The following is a 20,510-nucleotide window of genomic DNA, read 5'->3' as shown; positions in this document are numbered from 1 at the left end:
AGTGACTGAAAAAATGAGCTGGTGGTAGAGGAAAGTGCTGATTATGAAGGTCATCAGGTTTTCAGTGATACATGGTTGGGTCACAGCTGGCACCTGCCAGGGGCCTCAGTCCACAGCTGTTATTTGTGCTGTAGTCATCGCTGGGTGATCAACAATGACGGGGGGGAAGGGCTTTGGGGAAGGGAGGCAGGTTCCGGAGCATAATCCAGAGGAATAAGCAGATTTCCGCACAAATAACAACTCCAACCTGTTTCAGTGTCATAGTATTCGTAGTATCCATACCCTGTTCCAAGTAGTGCCTCCAACTGAACCAAACTTTGTGAAACAAATGACTCCGCAGAAGGAAGCAGGTAATTGCTGGAGGTTACCAAAGGTTTATTTGGAATGACACAGCACTGAAAACATAACTGTTACAGATGACCTGTGGATACAGCACACATCACCTATCTTGTTTTAGGACAATCTGAGAAGATGAGTTGCATAAATATAAAGAGTTGGAAATATATAGGAGCTTTTATTTTTAATAGTGTTCTTTGGGGGTGGACTTTGATGCCCCATCAGCCAGCCAACCTTTAAAAGGGAACACTACAGAGCTGCTCATCCCGACTAGCTTAGCTCCAACCACAGCAGCTAGAAGCTTAGATAACAAACCTCTGCTTTCTCCAAAGGGATGGCAGCCATGACATGCTATCTGTCACTGTGTCCTGACAACCACATTACAAAACACAGATACTGTCGACTGTTTTGGCAATGGGATGACTGGTTTTGCCCTGAGGCAAAACTGCACCTCTAATGCCAGATAGAGCAAGAGCAATGCATGTATCAGTGACACTTGGGAGGCAAAGAGCTATGATGGAACAAAAGGAAGCAACTATGTATATGTAGCTTCGTGCATACACATAGATCTGAGAGTGACGGCAACTAGCATGTGGAACTGTGTGGCCAGATGTATATAGAGAGGGAGGTGTTGGAAAAGAATGTTTTGTGCAGCAGTTGAGTTTGAAACAGTCAACTTGAAAGGGAGAGAGAGCACGTGCTCACACCTGTGCAGGGGAAGATAATCTTGTACTACAGGAAAATTCGCCACATCTTCTGCAGGGCAGCCACTCAGGACCATACACTTGGTGCAGAGAAATGAAGGTTCTGGTCTGGAGAAAGCTACTTTAGAAATGGTGGGAAGGGATCAAGGACAAGAGTCTCCACAGCTTGGACAAAGCACAAAGAAACCTGTTATGGATAATGTGGGAAACAGTGAGGACTTTTTCTGTAATTTACTTGTTTTTCTTTCCTTTTTTTTCTTTTCTTTTCTTCTTTTTTTTACACACATGCTCCACTGGTATCTTTCCAAGCTTTGTCTGGCACTAGCCTGTACATCATTAAGAGTGCAACAGCAAAAGTGAACTCTTTGGGTTTTCATGGAAGTTTAAAAACCCAAAAACCGGGCTCTTTCTATAATATTCTTGGCCCTAATCCAGGCGCCGGGTGAAGTTCTCTGGAAAGAGGCCTTTGTAGGTGGCAAGGTCTCTGTACTGAAGCCAGTCTGATTCCTTCACTCCTACCAGCCAGCCTGCATCCTGCAAGACAAAGACAGGGCATTCAAGGTCCAAGAAACTACTGGAAAAGTCTGCACTGCCAACAGTTAACAAAGTAATTTAGTGTAGTGATCCTGTACCAGGATGTTACATTATATATAAGCCAGTGTGCTGAGATAGGTCAATGGGAAGGGTTGTTCCAAATAAGTTGCTAGGTAAAAAAAATAAAAATAAAAATAAATAACAACAAACATTTGAGATGATTTATTTTCTGGATCTGTGAAAGCTAACTGTTAATACAAATAGTATAATTTTGTCTAAAGTAGAGCTCATTGACGTTAACTGGATTATGACATGAGTTCTTAAGGAAGAGAAAAGGATTAGATTGCTAGCCAGGCAAAGAGAGGATACCACGTGAAAACATGTAATGCATATGAAGGCTCCCTATCCCGTAGGTTACAGTAAAAAGTGACATGAGGACCAAGGTCAGAATACAGTGTGGACGAGGCCATGGGAGGTTTTGTATTCTATCCCGAAGGACTGGCTTATAGGAGAGAACTCTGTGCCCCCAGCTCACGTCATGTGACCCAAATAAACCAGCTATTATCATCAAATAATAGCCACTAGATCTGGGTACTATCCTCTCTGCTGTTGCCGTTATAATCTCTCATTTTTCAAGTTTATATGAACTATAAAGCAGTTCGTTGTCATGATATTCTTGCTGGAAACATTCGCATAGTCTTTATGTATACTTTATCAATTATTCCTCCAAAACACTGGTCCATCTTACAGGAGTAACATAATAAGAATGAAGACATTTAGCCACAGAAAGAAAACTGAAACCATCATGTGTGGCCATTCAGCTTGAGAGACAATACGTTAAAATGAGGAATGGAGGCTGTTACTTGCCCTTGGCCTCTTGCAGATAAGCAGAGCCTGGCTGGAAAAGGCTAAGTGGAAGGAACAGCATGAAACATACAGACTGTATAATGCAAAAACTAGCAGGAAATATATATATATATATATTTTTTTTTAGGTTTTAAAAAATTTATTTATTTTTTTTAAGATTTTATTTATTTATTTGACAGAGAGAGAGAGATCACAAGTAGGCAGAGAGTCAGACAGAGAGAGAGAGAGAGAGAAGCAGGCTCCCCGCTGAGCAAAGAGCCCGATGCGGGGCTCGATCCCAGGACACTGAGATCATGACCTGAGCCGAAGGCAGCGGCTCAATCCACTGAGCCACCCAGGCGCCCCCAAAAATTTATTTTATTTATTTATTTATTTATTTTATTTCCAGCATAACAGTATTCATTATTTTTGCACCACACCCCGTGCTCCATGCAATCCGTAACATGTGCATAAAAGGGAATTGAAAAACACAAGAAGCAAAGAACAAAGTCATCCATAATCACAAGCAGTTTACAGTTTGACTTCTAGGTCCCATGTGTGTATCTACAAAAGTAAGCATTTTAATGTAATTAAGACCGTAGTTATGTATCATGCTTCTTTACACACCATGAATATTTACCATTTCAAAGTCCCCAAACTATGAGTATTTTGATAACCAAGAATACATTACACCAACTCCATCTGAAAGAAAAAGTATAATCCTGCCTTTCTCGGCAACAAAGATTTCAGAGAAGACAAAAATGGCAACAGGCCTCTAGATAAAGATACTGGCAGGGTTACCATTAAAATACTGCATTCCCTTAATGTTCAATTAAAACAGACATAAGTAAGAGTACACAATGTATAATGCTTCTAAAAGAATTCATTATCCAATCTATACTATTCAAATATTAGCAACGGGGTATGTTTCCATTGAATCACCTAATGTATTCCTATAGTACTTGTCTTGATTATGTTAACCAGTCCACGAAACAGATCCCACTTAGGATGAGGGATGGCCAGATTTAATCTGAAGCAATTCCCAACAGAGTTCAAGTACATCAGATAAAATGAGGTCTCCAAAATTAAACAAAGAAGCTGAATACATTCCCTCTTGATGTAATCTGAGACTATAAACTGATGCTGCTATACAGACTAGTAAGATAAGCATTTAGACAGGCCAATTTTTGAAGGCAGGAAAAAAAAGAAAAATGGAGAAAAAGATGACTCAATAATAATGACTGGCTAGGAGGAAGAGTGCCCTCTTTAAAATTATGATGTTATATATGTGAAAGGCAAAGTTACACTTAAAATAAAAGATGATAACTCAATTTTTTCTGAATCTCTGGCAGCATCAAAAGGCCATATTTTCCCCCACAAGTGTCTATAGTTGACTTTATTTACAATGAGTGAAAATTCTAATGGAGCCAAGCAGAGTCATGCATTTTAAAACTGTTTCAATAAAGAAAAAAGTTAAGAACTGGCACAAACTCATAATCAAGATATAGTCTAACATGTGTATTCTGAAATACAATTTATATAGTAAAGTGAAAAACATTAGCCAGTATCAATTAGCCAGTATCAGTATCAATCTCTAGCTAAGGCAAATAGGAAAAATTAAATTTTAACTTCTTAAAGTATGTGATAGATGAAAGATTTACAGTTCTGGCAATGGCAAATAGTTTGTATCAGGTAAGTGTTTCTGCATGAAACACTTATAAACACTAGAATAACTACATATCTTTTTTTTTTTTTAATTTTACTTCTTTTTTTTTTTTTTAAAGATTTTATTTATTTATTTGACAGAGAGAGAGATTACAAGTAGGCAGAGAGGCAGGCAGAGAGAGAGAGGAGGAAGCAGGCTCCCTGCTGAGCAGAGAGCCCGATGCGGGACTCGATCCCAGGACCCTGAGATCATGACCTGAGCCGAAGGCAGCGGCTTAACCCACTGAGCCACCCAGGCGCCGCTACATATCTTTATATATCCATATGTACATATATTCAACTATTTATATTTAGAAATGACTTATAAAACAGTTATATAATGGGATTGTTACAAACAGTGGGTTGACATATATAACAATTATTTGAAGGCACTAGCAGTGACCAAAAGCAGGCAAAAACTGGAGAATATTTAACCCTGGAAAGTAAAAAATTGTGATGAATGAGATCTGTGGTAACACAGCTTTCCCCCTGAGGATTATTCTCAAGTCTGTTTGATGCAGGACATTAAAAGGAAGAGTGAAGGGCTTCCAGAGCAGCTGTACTTTTTAACAATTTTTTTACTTATTTTAGACAGAGAGTGAGGGCATGAGCAAGGGGAGGGGCAGAGGGATGGAGGGAGAGAATATGAAACGCAGGCTCCACACCCAGCATAGAACCCAACATGGGGCTCAAGCTCATAATCATGAGAGCATGACCTGAGCTGAAATCAGGAGTTGGAAACTTAAGAGGCTGTGTCACCCAGACATACAAGCAGCTATATTTTTATGGGGGATATTTTAAAAGAGATCTGTAGAGGCAGGTTACAAAATATGCAGAGAAACGTCCCTAAAATCCTGAGCTGCCCCCCAAATTTATAAATATACAGGGTGGTCCCCCAAGGAGTCTGGTAGAAGCAACAGGAGGAAGGCAGAACAGCTGAGAGGAAATTTAAGCCCTGCCAATGAAGAGGAGGCAGTTTGAAGTTTGAATCCCACCAAGTTAGGAAGCTTGGTCAAACCTTCAGGATTTCTACTGAAATTCCAGAAGGGCCATCCTTGGAAGTAAAGGGTATCTCAGGAGTAAGAAGTCACCCTAAAAGTAAAGGCAAAATTGAAACAGAATCACCCTAACAAAGTATAAAACAAAGCTTCCATGAATTAAAGCTAATTATCTAGTAACTTACATGTCTGCTAGGGGGGAAAGAAACTAGCTTCAGAGAAAAAAATAGAATCCAGACCCTGCAATGTGTCCAGTATCAATAAAAAATTACTGGATATGAGAAAAAAGAGGAACATACATCCCAATGATAAAAGGCAACTGATACAAATGTGTGCGGAGACGGGCTAGTTTTTGGAGTTAACAGTAGGAAAGTAATGCAGCTACTACAAATATTTACAAGTACCTAACACTGGAAGTAGCTATCATGAAAGACTAGATAGGAAATTTTGGGAAAGAAATGTCAACTAAAATAACAAACAAACAAACAAACAACTACATGAACATTATAGAACTCTGTGTGTATAGCATCTGAAATGAAAACCTCACTGGATAAGCTTCACAACCAATTTTAACTTAGCAGAAGAAAAGGTCACTATACTTGAAGACAAACCAATAAAAATGATCCAACCAGAGTACCAGAAAGAAACAATGCATAAAAAGGACAGTCTTAGACACTGAGAAGTTCAACAGATGAATAATTAAGGAATCACAAAAGAGGAAAAAGAGAATGAGACACCAAAAAAATATAAGAAAAATTAGCTGAAAGTCTTCAAAATATAATGAAAAACATCAGGTTACAAATCTAAGCAGCTCAGTGAACCCCAAGCATGAAAACTACAAAAAATACAAGGCCTAAGCATATTATATTGAACCAATGGAAATCAAAGGTACAGAGAAATTCTTAAAAGTGGTCCGGTTAAAAGGCACATTTACCAGAAACAATGGTGAACAAATGGCAGCTGAATTTTAGACAGAAAAAGCAGAAAACAGAAAACCATGGGACAACATCTTTTTTTTTTATTTTTTAAAAGATCATATTTATTTATCTGATAGAAAGATAGAGAGCACAAGGAGGCAGAGTGGCAGGCAGAGGGAGAAGGAGAAGCAGGCTCCCCACGGAGCAGGGAGCCTGATGTGGGACTCAATCCCAGGACCCTGGAATCATGACCTGAGCCAAAGGGAGCCACTTAACCACTCAGCCACCCAGGTGCCCCAGGACAACATCTTTAAAGAGGTGAAAGAAATAAAAGTCAATTCAGAATTCTTCTTCCTACAAAAATACACAGTCACATAGACTAGTGGAACAGACTAGAGTGCCCAGATATGAATCCCCAACTCTATGGTCAAACAGTCTTCGACAAAGCAGGAAAAAATATCCAGTGGAAAAAAGACAGTCTTTTCAATAAATGGTGCTGGGAAAATTGGACAGCTATGTATACAAGAATGAAACTCAACCATTCTCTTACACCATACAGAAAGGTAAACTCAAAATGGATTAAAGACCTCAATGTGAGGCAGGAATTGATCAAAATCAGAGGGGAGAACATAGGCAGTACCTCTTTGACATTGGCCACAGCACCTTCTTTCAAGACAGGTCTCCAAAGGCAAGGGAAACAAAAGTGTCTCATGGTTCATCTCCCCCTCTGATTTCCTCCAACCCACTTCTCCTTTCCTTCTAATGTTCTTCATGTTGTTCCTTATGCTCCCCAAGTAAGTGAAATCATATGATAATTGCCTCTCTGCTTGAATTATTTCACTCAGCATAATCTCTTCCAGTCCCATCCATGTTGATACAAAAGTTGGGTATTCACCCTTTCTGATGGAGGCATAATATTCCATTAAATATATGGACCATATCTTCTTCATCCATTCATCTGTTGAAGGGCATCTTGGCTCTTTCCACAGGTTGGTGACTGTGGCCATTGCTGCTATGAACATTAGGGTACATATGGCCCTTCTTTTCATTACATCTGTATCTTTGCAGTAAATATCTAGTAGTGCAATTGCAGGGTCATAAGGTAGCTCTATTTTTAATTTCTTAAGGAATCTCCACACTGTTTTCCAAAGTGACTGCACCAACTTGCATTCCCACCAACAGTGTAAGAGGGTTCCCCTTTCTCCACATCCTCTCCAACACGCGTTGTTTCTTGTCTTGTTATTTTGGCCTTTCTAACTGTTGTAAGGTGGTATCTCAATGTGGTTTTGATTTGAATCTCCCTGATGGCTAATGATGATGAACATTTTTTCATATGTCTGTTAGTCGCTTGTATGTCTTCTTTGGAGAAGTGTCTGTTCATGTCTTCTGCCCATTTTTTGACATGATTATCTGTTTTATGAGTGATGAGTTTGAGGAGTTCTTTATAGATCTTGGATATCAGCTCTTTGTCTGTAGTGTCATTTGCGGATATCTTCTCCCATTCTGTGGGTTGCCTCTTTGTCTTGTTGACTGTTTCCTTTGCTGTGAAGAAGTGTTTGATCTTGTTGAAGTCCCCAAAGTTCATTTTCACTTTTGTTTCCTTTGCCTTTGGAGACCTGTCTTGAAAGAAGGTGCTGTGGCCAATGTCAAAGAGGTACTGCCTATGTTCTTCCCTCTGATTTTGTTCAATTCCTGCCTCACATTGAGGTCTTTTATCCATTTTGAATTTACCTTTCTGTATGGTGTAAGAGAATGGTTGAGTTTCATTCTTGTATACATAGCTGTCCAATTTTCCCAGCACCATTTATTGAAGAGAATGTCTTTTTTCCACTGGATATTTTTTCCTGCTTTGTTGAAGATTATTTGACCACAGAGTTGGGGATTCATATCTGGGTACTCTAGTCTGTTCCACTGGTCTATGTTTCTGTTTTTGTGCCAGAACTATGCTTTCTTGGTGATCACAGCTTTGTAGTAAAGCTTGAAATCAGGCAACGTGATGCCCCCACTTTTGTTTTTCTATTTCAACATTTCCTTTGCAATTCGGGGTCTCTTCTGGTTCCATAAAAATTTTAGGATTGTTTGTTCCAGCACTTTGAAAAATGTCAGTGGAATTTTGATTGGGATGGCATTTAAAGTGTAGATTGCTCTATGCAGTATAAACATTTTAATGATGTTTATTCTTCTGATCCATGAGCATGGAATGCTTTTCCATCTTTTTCTGTCTTCTCCAATTTCTTTCATGAGTGTTCTGTAGTTTCTCGAGTACAGATCCTTTATCTCTTTGGTTAGGTTTATTCCCAGGTATCTTATCGTTCTTGGTGCTATAGTAAATGGAATCGATTCTCTACTTTCCCTTTCTATATTTTCACTGTTAGTGTAGAAGGAAGCAACTGTTTTCTGTGCACTGATTTTGTATCCTGCCACATTACTGAATTGTTATATGAGTTCTAGTAGTTTAGAGATTGAGTCTTTTGGGTCTTCCATATAAAGTATCATGTCAACTGCAAAGACAGAGAGCTTGACTTCTTTTTTGCCAATTGGAATACATTTTATTTCTTTTTGTTGTCTGATTGCCTTTGCTAGGACTTCTAGTACCATGTTGAACAAGAGCGGTGAGAGTGGGCATCCTTGTTGTGTTCCTGATCTCAAAGGGAAGGCTGTCAGCTCTTCCCCATTGAGAATGATATTTGCTGTGGGTTTTTCATGGATTTTATGAAGTTGAGTTATGTTCCCTCTATTCTTATACTTTGAAGCGTTTTAATCAGGAATGGGTGCTGTTTTTTGTCAAATGCTTTTTCTGATCAACTGAGAGGAACATGTGGTTCTCTTCTCTTATTGATTTGTTCTATCATATTGATTGATTTGCAAATGTTGAACCCAGGGATAAATCCTACCTGGTCAGGGTGGGTAATTTTTTAATGTACTGTTGGATCTGATTAGCTACGATCTTGAGAATCTTAGCATCCATATTCATCAGGGATATTGTTCTAAAATTTTCCTTTTTGATGGGGTCTTTGCCTGGTTTGGAGGTCAGGGTAATGCTGGCTTAATAGAAAGAGCCTGGAAATTTTTTGTCTGTCTCTATTTCTGGAAAATCTTCAGAATAGTTATTATTTCTTCTTTGAATTTTTGGTAGAATTCCTCAGAGAATCCATCAGGCTCCTGTTTTTGGAGAGGTTTTGATCACTGCTTCAATCTTGTTACTAGATAGTGGTCTATTCAGGCTGTAAATTTCTTCTTTTTTCAGTCTTGGAAGTTTATAGGTTTCCAGGGATGCTTCCATTTCTTCTAGGTTGCTTAACTTACTGGCATATAACTGTTGATAATAATTTCTGATCACTGTTTCTATTTCCTTGGTGTTAATCGTGATCTCTCCACTTTCATTCATATTATTAGTTCAGGTCCTCTCTCTTTTCTTTTATATATGTTTGGCCAGTGGTATATCAATCTTATTGATTCTTTTGAAGAACCGCTTCTAGTTTCATTGATGTGTTCTACTGTAACTCTAGTTTCTATCTCATTGATCTCTGCTCTAATCTTGATTATTTCCCTCGTTGTGCATGGGGCTGACTTAATTTGTTGTTGATTTTCCAGTTCTTTAAGATGTAAAGAGAGCTGGTGTATATTACGTTTTTCAGATTTTTTTGAGTGAGGCTTGGATGGCTATGTATTTCCTTCTTAGTACCACCTTTGCCATATCCCATAGGTTTTGGACCAATGTGTCTTCATTCTCATTGGTTTCCATGAATTGTTTAATTTCTTCTTTGATTTCCTGGTTGATCCAAACATTCTTAAGCAGGGTGTCTTTGGCTTCCAAGTGTTTGAGTTCTTTCCAAACTTTTTCTTGTGGTTGAGTTCCAGTTTCAATGCATTATGATCTGAGAATATGCAGGGAATAATCTCAGTCTTTTGGTATCGTTTGAGCCCTGATTTGTGACCCAGTATGTGGTCTATTCTGGAGAAACTTCCATGTGCACTGAAGAAGAATGAGTATTGTTGTTTTAGGGTGGAATGTTCAGTATATATCTATGAGGTCCATCTGGTCCAAAGTCATTCAAAGCTTTTGTTTCTTTATTGATTTTCTGTTTGGATGATCTATTACTGAGAGTGATATGTTAAGATCCCCTACAATTAATGTATTCATATCAATATGACTCTTTATTTTGATTAACAGTTGGCTTATGTAGTTGCTCCCATGTTGGGGGCAAATATATTTACTACTGTTACATCTTCTTGGTGGCTAGATCCTTTAAGAATGATGTAGTGGCCTTCTGTATCTGACTATAGTCTTCAGCTTAAACTATAATTTATCTTATATGAGAATTGCTACCCCAGCTTTCTTTAGAGACCCACTGGCATGAAAGATGCTTCTCCATCCCTTTACATTCAGTCTGGGTATATCTTTAAGTTCCCAATGTGTCTCTTGTAGACAGCATATGGACAGGTTCTGTCATTTTATCCAATCTGTAACCTTGTGCCATTTTATGGGAGCATTTAGGCCATTCACATTATGAGTGATTTTTGAATGATATGTTTTTACTGACATCATGTTGCCTGTGAAGTCCTTGTTTGTACAGATTGTCTCTGTAAACTTCTGTTCTGTCACCCATGGGTTTTTCCTTCTTTTATAGAACCCCCCCCCCACCCACCTTAATATTTCTTGTAGTGCTGGCTTGGTGGTCATATACTCTTTTAAATGTTGCTGGTCATGGAAGTTCTTAATCTCTCCAACCATTTTGAATGTCAACCCTGCTGAATAAAGTGTTCTTGGCTGCATGTTCTTCTCATTTAGTGCCCTGCCAGCCCTTTCTGTCTTGGAGGTTTCTTTTGGCATGCTTTCTGGGGGAGGGGCCTGCTGCGCTGTTCTTCTATCAGCCTTGCTTGGGTTGAGTCGCCCTTCAGGTTATCAAGGGGCTGGGCCCTGTGGAAACTGGTTTTTCAGGCTTTGGTTCTCTGGAGGTTTTTGTGGCCTTTCAGGGGGTCAGAGCAAAGAAAGAATATGTCTGCACCCAGACCTCCGCCTCAGAGAGAAGCCTCAGTCTGCTCCCCTCTGGGTGGTCCAGAACACACAGACTCCCCCTATGCAAACTCTACTGAACAGCACAACCTCCCTCAGGCAGTGCACACCCCCAAGTCACCACCATCCCAGTGATCACCCAAAGCCCTGGCTTGTCTCTGCACCCCTGAGCCACTAATACAACAAGCTATATTGGTCTGCAGGGCCCACTGCGGGTGGCTGCCTTTGCTGGGACTGCTGTCTTGAGTCCAGGCCCACTGCCAGGTGCACTCCGACCAGTGGTCATGCAGTTCGCGAAGGCTGCTGCAGAGGGATCCCAACCAGAGATCATGGTGGGTTCTTTCAGGCACAGAATGGGACTGTCCAGACCCTTGGCTGGTCGTGGAAGGCTTTGGTCCCAGAGACCGCCGGCTGGCACCCACACCAGGCTCTCTCAGGTGTGGACAGGAGTGCACCCAGCCAAGACGTGGTGCAAGCAGCCAAAAGCCGCAAGCCAAAAGACTGGAGGTTCCGCCGGACTCTCTCTGGCATGGGTGGTCACCAGCAGTGGCTGACCTGGGTACGTGGGCTTAGGCCCGTGACCGTGACCACCTGTCCAACAGTTGCCCCTTAAGATCTTTTGCTCTTTTTGAGTGCTTTTAACCAGACTCCAAGTTAATGCTTGTCCCCAACCACAGGGCACTTTCGTATTGGGGTATTACTTTCCAAAGGGTTGCTTCTGGTGGCTCCCTCCCCCTTCTGTTTATCCTCCTATATCAGTCTGAGCATTCCCACTCTGCTTTACCTCACCACTAATGTCTTCTGCCCCTGTAGAGATCCAGCAGTGTATAATCTTACATCTCAGGCTGATTTCATGGGTGTTCAGAGTGTCTGGTAGATATTTAGCTCACTTTAGGGGACCGGTTGAAATAGGGTCTCCTAATTCTCTGCCATCTTTTCCTGCCCCTCCTAAAAATCTTCAAGAGAAATACATAACAATATCCTAAAAGAGGTGTTCTAAAGAGTTACAGTTAGCCTTGTCATGTGCTCATAAACCTTAACCCCTTTTCAGAGCTGCCATGCAACATCTCAGAAAATAGAAAATGTCTTCAGTTATTCACTGTGTCCCAGTGACCCTCAGGGAAAACAACAACAACAACATGGCCCGTAGAACCTTTCAATCTCTCCTTACCTGGTCAGCTTCTGAGTCTGAGGGGACCACCAACACCACGTCACCCCTTTGTAAGGTAAGTTCATCAGAATTAGCTGCTTCAAAATCATGCAGTGTTTCCACCTGCAAAAGATTTTAAAAGAATTTACTATTTTAAAAGCAAAAGGAAATGTAACATTGAAGTCTCCCAGCCAGACTGTCAGCAGGTACTGCTGGATGAGGAAGACAATGATCCCAGCTAACCCCAAGGGAGAAGACCTCTAAACATAGAAAGGAGGTCTTGATTACTTAAAATGTCCAATCCTTGAAGACTGATATTGTGACAATTTGGGTGTACGTTTAGTAATGCAATGCCTTCTGCAAGAGTTGAAACGTCATATGTTAATTAAATTTTGTCATATTTTTGTTACATATTTACATTTTATTATCATTGATGTTTTATTATTGTTCATTTTTAAACTCGAACTGAGAGTGTCTAGCAGAAAGTTCCTCTAACCTCACTTCTGTCAAGTACTTAATAACTGGAAAAATCAGGGGCACCTGGTTAAGTATCAGACTCTTGGCTTTGGCTCTCAGGTCATGATCTCAGGGTCATGAGATCAAGTCCCAGGTTGGGTTCCATTCTGAGCATGAAGTCTGCTTAAGATCCTCTCTCCCACTCTCTCTGCCACTCTCCTGACCCTCTCCACAAATAAAATAAAATAAAAATAAATAAAATGGCACATATAACATTTTTAAAAATAATGGGAAAAGTCATCACTTCCACATTATATGGGAATTACTACTTAATAAAACCCTGCAATCAATTTCTTTAAAAATTTCCTATCTTAACCTTTAAACCATATCCATCTGTTTCTTTTCTTTCTTCTTTTTTTAAAATTGAAATATATTTGGGGTGCCTGGATGGCTCAGTTGGAAAGGCATGCAACTCCCAATTTGGGGTTGTGAGTCTGAGCACCAAAGTTGGGTGTAGAGATTTAATCAATCAATCAATTAATTAATAATTTTATCAATAAATACATAAATTTCATTTTATTTATTTTATTTATTTATATTTATTTTGTAAATAAATTAAAATTTAAAATAGAAATATATTTGAGATATAGTATTATGCAAATTTAAGGGGTACAGATGCTAATTTGATACATTTGTATACTGTAAGAGGATGCCATTTTAGCAATACTGAGCTCCTCTATTACGGTATGTATTTATCATTTCTTTCTAGTGGCTAGAATAATTAAGGTCTAGTCTCTGATCAAATTTGATGATTATGATACAATATTATTGTCTATATTCATCACGTTGTGCATTAAATCTCTAGGGCTTATCTACCACTCATTGCAAGCGTATACTGTTAAAAAATCCCTGTCCTCTCCCCTACCCTTTTCCCCCCTTTTTGAAAGATTTCCTTAAAATTTAATCATAAAAAATTCTGAGAAACAAAAGCAGAAAGAGCACCATAATGACCCACATACTCACCCCGCTGGAGTTATGAGCCGTTTATTTCTCCCATGTCCCTCCCCTCAGCCCTACTCCCAGAGATCACGTGATTGGCTATTAAAATGTATATTTTTTATATAGAATCATAAATTGTCAGAGCAGGAAATGACTAGCTTATTCCCCAATTCACTTTCCAACTGAGAAACTGGAGCACAGACAGAGAAGTGATGTTCCTCAGGCCACACTGCAGATAAGGAGAAAAGCCGGGGTGTGCCCCGGCCAGCTGGTGTATAATCCAGCCCCTGGTGGATGCATGCAAGGAGGATTTCAAAGCCCTGGTCTGAGTCCAGGGCTGGAGGGACTCACAGGGCTGGGAGAGGAGCAGGAGAGGGCACTTTGGGGGTAGAGGGTGTGCAGAGAATTCACCCACTCACTACCAAGGGGCATACCATTTATCCTGTGGCGAACATTCTTTTAACTATGGATTGCTGAAAGAGATGGAAAGTCATTCCTGTGTTTTTGCTTGTCCAGCAGCCCAGAAATCCTGCCATTTTACACTGTGATGTGGGGAAAGCAGTACAGAGAAGGAATACCTATTGCAAAAAATACAAATGCAAACATCCGAAAACCAAAGGTTCCAGCAAAGGGGCCTCAAAGAAAAGGAAGGATGAATGGCCACCCAATTAAAACAAGACAAAATGAAAAGACCTTGTAGAGGAAGCCGGGAGGCACATCTTGAGATGCCTCACTTGCTGCTGGAGTGGAGGGCAGTGGCTGGGAGTCCTCACTGGCTCTGGGCTCTGCAGCCAACTCTGGGGGCTCACTAGCAGGGCCGGGAAGAGCTGGGGCACCAGGTGTTTCCATGGACTCTGCACCTGCGGGGACTTCATGGTCTCCCTCTCCTTCGTTGTTGGAGGCGGGCTCTATGACGACTGAAGGGATGACCTTCTCCTGGAGGAAGAAAAATGTGGTGGTGCTGAGCAGGGGCTGGGAAGAAAGACTTCTGCGTCCTCGGGTGCACTGTGCTCTGCTTCTATCCCTGACGTACCCTCCTTGGCTCCCACGTTCCCCACATGCTCCCTTCCATAAAATACCCACTGTTCCTCACACCTAGCCAAAACCTTTGGGCCTCAAGCCTTGCAGGATGTTCCTCCTGACATGGTCAACTTTCTCTCTCTCCTGAGACAGAAACCTTTAATGGGATTAATTTCTGGATCCTTGAGCAGTCAGGCCCTTTGTGAAAAGTGGGGTTTCTATGGAAATTGGGAAAAAGATCCAAGACTACAGGGAGAGAGGAGGGAGGGGCCCCCCGGAAGGGGAATCCAGTAGGGTCCCAAGAATGGCCTCAGTTTTGCTGTGGTCTACTCTTGTCCCACTGAGTCCTAACAATGCTTGAAGCTGACATTGAACCTCCTATGACTGCTTTTCTTCCAGAGGCCATGGGACTCCTGACTAGCCTCCAACCAGATTGTTTGTACAGATCTGGCTAGTGTTTAAATCTGCATCTGTTTGGCTTGTTGTCTTTAGAGCTCAAGCTGCAGTTAGAGCTGGAGGGATGACAATTCCCAGCAATCACTCCTCCGAGGACTCTACACGGGAAGGGGGTGTGACAGAACAAAGGATCAAGATCTCCTTCCTATTTGGTAACACACAAAGATGAGTGACGAGAAGAATTTCACTAGCATAATGGAAGTCTGGAGATGTTTATTCCCTTGGATATCAGTGGGTTTAAGCACTTCCATTCTTCAATTTGGAGAAAATAATACACTTTTCCAACAAGTCTGACAATATAATACAAAACAGTTGTGGCATTGTGATAAAAATCTCAGGAAGAAATGGCACATATTTTTGAGTTATTTCCCAAATACCAATACTGCTGTTTTTCTAGTGGGATGAATGGGATCATTTTTTGAGTAACCCTGGAGAGATTTGGTGGAAATTTCTTATGGGTAAAATCAGGACAAAGGAGAGTATCACATTGAGAGCCTAATTTTCATTGTTACTTTCTGGAGTCTAGACCAACGGTGTGGTTTAGAGCTGCCCTTGCTGTGTGCCCCCCACATCATGGACTATATGGATTTGTGAACTTTGAACAAACAGTTCTCTGAAGAAGTGAGGCACTGGCCCTAGTCCAACAACTTCATGTATGTATTTAATGACCTGTTGGCCTCTCAAATATGCTAACAGGGATGAGCTTTTGCTGAAAGGAGCCTCCCTAATGGTGGATGTGAAGGGCTATAACGATAACAACAATTCCTAAATACTACTAATAACGATAGGATGTAACTACTAATATTGGGTTCTCCCCACGTGCCTGGCACTGGGCTAAGTTCTGTATGGTCATTTTCTCACATAATCCATATAATATCCCACCATCTGGCCACATTCTCTTCCTGCTCCCTCCATCTCATGCTTACATCATCTGTGCATTCTTCTTTTTCTCCATCACTCAAGGCCTGTGTGAACCTTGCAACGCTGACACTGAGAGAAAGCCAAGCTCAGTCTCTTGCCGACAATCTTATATACAAATACTTAAATAATAACAAAAATATAAATATACTAAATATACTACATATAAATATACTAAATATACTACATTATATATGTGTAATTTTATATACCTTAAGTTTATTTTGTTTATATTATTTATATTTTTATTATATAAGGAATATAATAAAAATAAAAATATTAAATAAAAATATGAATATTAAATTATACATAATATACATAAATACATATATATATACATATATACATATATATTTGGTGAACCACGTTACCACACAATGGCCACAGACCTGTTCTGCCCCCAGAGCTGTTACCAGCACTCTCCATTACACAGCATTCCAACCAGGGCACCTCCTCCCAGAGCCTCCCTTTTCCCTGTTCACTCACCTGAGGGGCTGCTGCTTCTGGTTCTTCTGGTTGCGATCTGTCACTATCTATGGCCTCCATAGTGTCAGCATCAGTCCTGGTCTCCTCTACACCTGCTCCTTCCCCAGCAGGAAGAGCTGCCTTCTCCATCTCTGTTTCCTCCACTGGAACCTCCTCGGCAGCCAACACCACGATTCCAGGTGTCACAGTGGCGTCCGTTCCAGGTATGACCTGCAGCCCGGATACCAGACAGGCTGTGTCTGTATCTGTACGGGGCCTCAAGAAGAGCCAGCCCCAGCCCTTTCACCTCGGGCCATTCTGGGGAGGCTCATCAGATGTGGAAGCTCTGTGGAAGGTACAGCAGCTCAGGATTCTGGCAGGGCAGAGTCTGCCCTCCATCTATCAGAACTGACTGCTCTTCCCCAGGAATGCAGGGCACAGCATAGGGAACCTAGCCAACGCTACTGTAAGAGAGCTGTCTGTTGCCAGATGGTGGCTCCCTTGAGTTGAGTGGAGCATAACATACAGACCTGTGCAATCACTGTGCTGTACACCTGAAACCAATGGAACATTGTGTGTCCGTTCTACTTCACTTAAAAATAAAATGAAAAAATGAAACAACAAAAAAAAACCCTACCCTTCATTCTGGGCCCCCAATGACACGACAGCCCTCTGCTCTCCTTGCAGTTACGTTCAGCAAATGGAATTTGAGTGGAAGTGATCTATGTCATTTGAGAGACTTGGATTTTACCAGCTCTTTCTACTTTTCTTGCCTGAAAGCTGATGGTCACAAAGACCTTGAAGACACTGAAGTCACGAAATGGAAGGCGTCTTTCCCCAAAACCTGGATCATGGAAAAAAGCTATGTAAGAAAGGCACCCTCATCGTGCAAAATCAGAGTTTAGAAAAACCGCATTTCAGTCTACACTCTAAAATCTTCATGGGGAAGGTCCCCAAAGCTAAATCACATTCATGAAAAGCAATATATTGGGGAATTTTCTCAATTAGACTTCTTGAGAAGGAAGGGCAAGTCATTTTTTGTTATGAAATGCACATTATAATAAAAGCTGATTCAAATTTTGGGTCTTTTTAATAGGAGTGAAATTTAAAAAATGAGAATTTTCTAAGGCTGCACACAGTCCAAAGAAGAGCTGTAAGTAGTGTTTAAAACTTGCAATAATTAAAGAAAGTGCAATCAGAAGTGTTAGCTTTAGGCAGATTGGTTGCCAAACACACATCTAAGACTCTAACATCGGTGTGGCAGGCCTGATTTGAGAAGCTCAAATCAGAAAAGGCTGAGGAAAAAAGAGTGACAGTTGAGCTTATATAATATACCCAGGATACGTATTTCAAAAATTGATCTTGTTATCTGATGTGATTAACATTAGCCCTTCCTCTTCTCTGTGGAATAAATTCTCCCCAGTTGTTCTGTTGGGTTAGGAAAGTTCCAGTATCACGGATACTGACTGTCAGACCGAGAGCAGGGGTGGGCAGTGCCCGCAGAATGGGCATCAGAAGTGGGAGATAGAGAACGTGAGCCACATACCTACTCTCAAAGCAACACGTCTTTATAAAACACCTTTCTTCTGACTCAAATTTATAGGTAATAAAGAAAAATTACCTGCCACAGAACACATTTTTCTACAACATATTTTCCTTCAGGGATGAAAAATACTGCTCACAGCTGTACTCTTTGTTATATGGCCATATTCTTTGAAATGTACTTGTCTCTCATTGAAATTTGGCTCATGCAAAGTGTACAATGATCCAAAATGTAGTCATGCCCATGATATACCATTTCTTTCTTTTTTTTTTTTCATCCTGTCTTTAAGGTACTGGGTTCAGAAAAGTAATCAATTATATGAGTTATAATACATTCATTTAAAGCAAATTTAAATGCTAACAACTATTGAAGTAGGGATTCATATTTTTGTGAATGACTGACAATCCCCCTAATAGAAAGTTAAAAATTTAAGATAATTGCATCTCTTGTTTTAAATAAACATGGGTCTTTGTATGGATGTGACTCAGAAAAACAAACTGAGGGTTTTGGAGGGGAGTTTGGAGGGGAGAGGGGTTGGGCGAGCCTAGTGGTAGGTATTAAGGAAGACATGGATTAGATGGGGCACTGGGTGTGATGCATAAACAATGAATCTTGGAATGCTGAAAAAATAAAGTTAAAAATAATTAAAAAAGAGTAAGAACCAGATAATGAAGAAGATCATCCTCTTCATTCCAAGAAGATGAATAACTGTTCATAGCTTTATTGTTGAAGAAATCAACAGGCTTGCTCCAGGATCCCAAGAATTACTTAGCAAAATTCTTGCACATCAAACTATAAATAAAGTGCATACAGTGGACTTTCAGGCTCAAATGTAGAAAGTGGTGCCATCATAATTCCGAGTTATCTATGCTTTCCATCTGCTTGGAAAATTTGCACCTATGGAGTGAACATTTCCCTGGTTTCAACAGCTGAAAACCAGATAGACTATATATCATGCAGATGGTATGGGCAAACAGAACAGTGCACACCACCAAACACACACACACACAGAGCACAGCACATATACACATAGTTACAGGTAAAAAAGCAACCACTATGATGTTTAATAGGCTACTCCCCCAAATGATTATGCATAAATCCTCCCATACATAAATGTACCAAGCAAATACTATTAGTGATGGGATTTTATTCCCAACTGAATGGGAGTATGTCCAGAAGAGAATATATTTCTGTTAAGTATTAATGGTGTTGCCAAAAATAATTTAAATCTCTCTATACATATAGAATGTTAATGATGAGTCCGATTTATCTCTGGTACTCTAAATAGCCATCAATTTGATTGTATCTGATTTTACTATTGCAATATGTCATCACCTAAGTAATTCAGCCATCACTGGCTGGATGTGATTTAGGCTGGACACTGCGGCTGCTGTGATGCTGACCACCAACAGGGGGAGGCCAAGGGCCCTGTCTGTTCACACTGTGATGCTTGCTGAACTCAGAAAGAGCAAATACCCCAGCTTTCACCTGGCAGCAATTTACCTGACCTCTCTCATATACACAAAAAAGGGACAGAAGGATAAGGGCCAATAAAAATCACCAAGATTGAAATTAACAATGCTAGTGAAGGCAAGGAGCTAAGGAAACTGGCACTACAGCGCGGAAAAACCAAGCATTTTGAATGACCTACTTGGAAAAGGGAAGAAATTAACATCCTTTCCTTCTTCTCTGAGTCCATTAGTAACGAAGTCCTATTTCTCTAACCAAGTACAAACTTTGATTTTACAGACCTTAAGAATGTTACAGAAACAGAGAAGGCCTGTCTACTATCTATATTCCCTCCTCTCTTTTTGCCTCCAGAATAGCTTTGAAAATCAGAGGTCACCCTCCCTGCAAAGCATAAGCCTGGAATCTTTTGCACATTTTCCACTCTTACTGAAATATTTCTAATGTATATTTACCAACTGCAAACACAGAACAGCATAAAAATGCAATGGAAAATAGGATCCCATTTGCTTGGATTAGGTGTTATCTCCAGATAAAGACAGGTCACAAAAAGGGTTTCAGTGACACTGTTATCACTTTTTTTTTTTTTTAAGATTTTATGTATTTATTTGACAGAGATAGAGAGATCAGAAGTAGGCAGAGAGGCAGGCAGAGAGAGAGGGGAAAGCAGGCTCCCTACTGAGCAGAGAGCCTGATGCAAGGCTCAACCCCAGGACCTGATGCTGAAGGAATCAGATCATGACCTAAGCCTAAGGAAGAGGCCCAAACCACTGAGGCACCCAAGTGCCCCTGTTACTGCTCTTTTTGTTACCATTTTTATGGAGTCCAATTTATTAGCTCTTTGTAGACTGAGAAATGGAAAACATTTTCTGGACTCTGCTTGATACCGGAGAGGTTACACCTTCTAGGAAAAACCACAATGATTCATGACTGCTCTTTGGTTTGTTTGTTTTTTTAAATATAATCCAGGGAAACCAGAG

At 40.4% G+C, this 20,510-nt stretch overlaps 1 protein-coding gene across 2 annotated transcripts in view; it reads right to left on the bottom strand.

Moving 5' to 3' along the window:
• Positions 1-343: 343 nt before the first annotated feature.
• Positions 344-20,510, bottom strand: part of LOC116569104 (amphiphysin) — a 241,968-nt gene continuing 221,801 nt past the window's right edge. For both annotated transcript variants that reach the window (XM_032305109.1, XM_032305111.1), the window contains 4 exons: positions 16,542-16,751; positions 14,355-14,597; positions 12,228-12,329; positions 344-1,574 (listed from right to left, as the gene is read on the bottom strand). In XM_032305109.1, the coding sequence (XP_032161000.1) occupies positions 1,467-1,574; positions 12,228-12,329; positions 14,355-14,597; positions 16,542-16,751 (663 nt within the window). In that variant the 3' untranslated portion in view covers positions 344-1,466. The remainder of the gene's footprint in view (positions 1,575-12,227; positions 12,330-14,354; positions 14,598-16,541; positions 16,752-20,510) is intronic.

The sequence above is a fragment of the Mustela erminea genome, chromosome 11, assembly GCF_009829155.1.
Source record: "Mustela erminea isolate mMusErm1 chromosome 11, mMusErm1.Pri, whole genome shotgun sequence".
NCBI lineage: Eukaryota > Metazoa > Chordata > Mammalia > Carnivora > Mustelidae > Mustela > Mustela erminea.
This window is presented reverse-complemented; position numbering and strand designations above follow the sequence as displayed.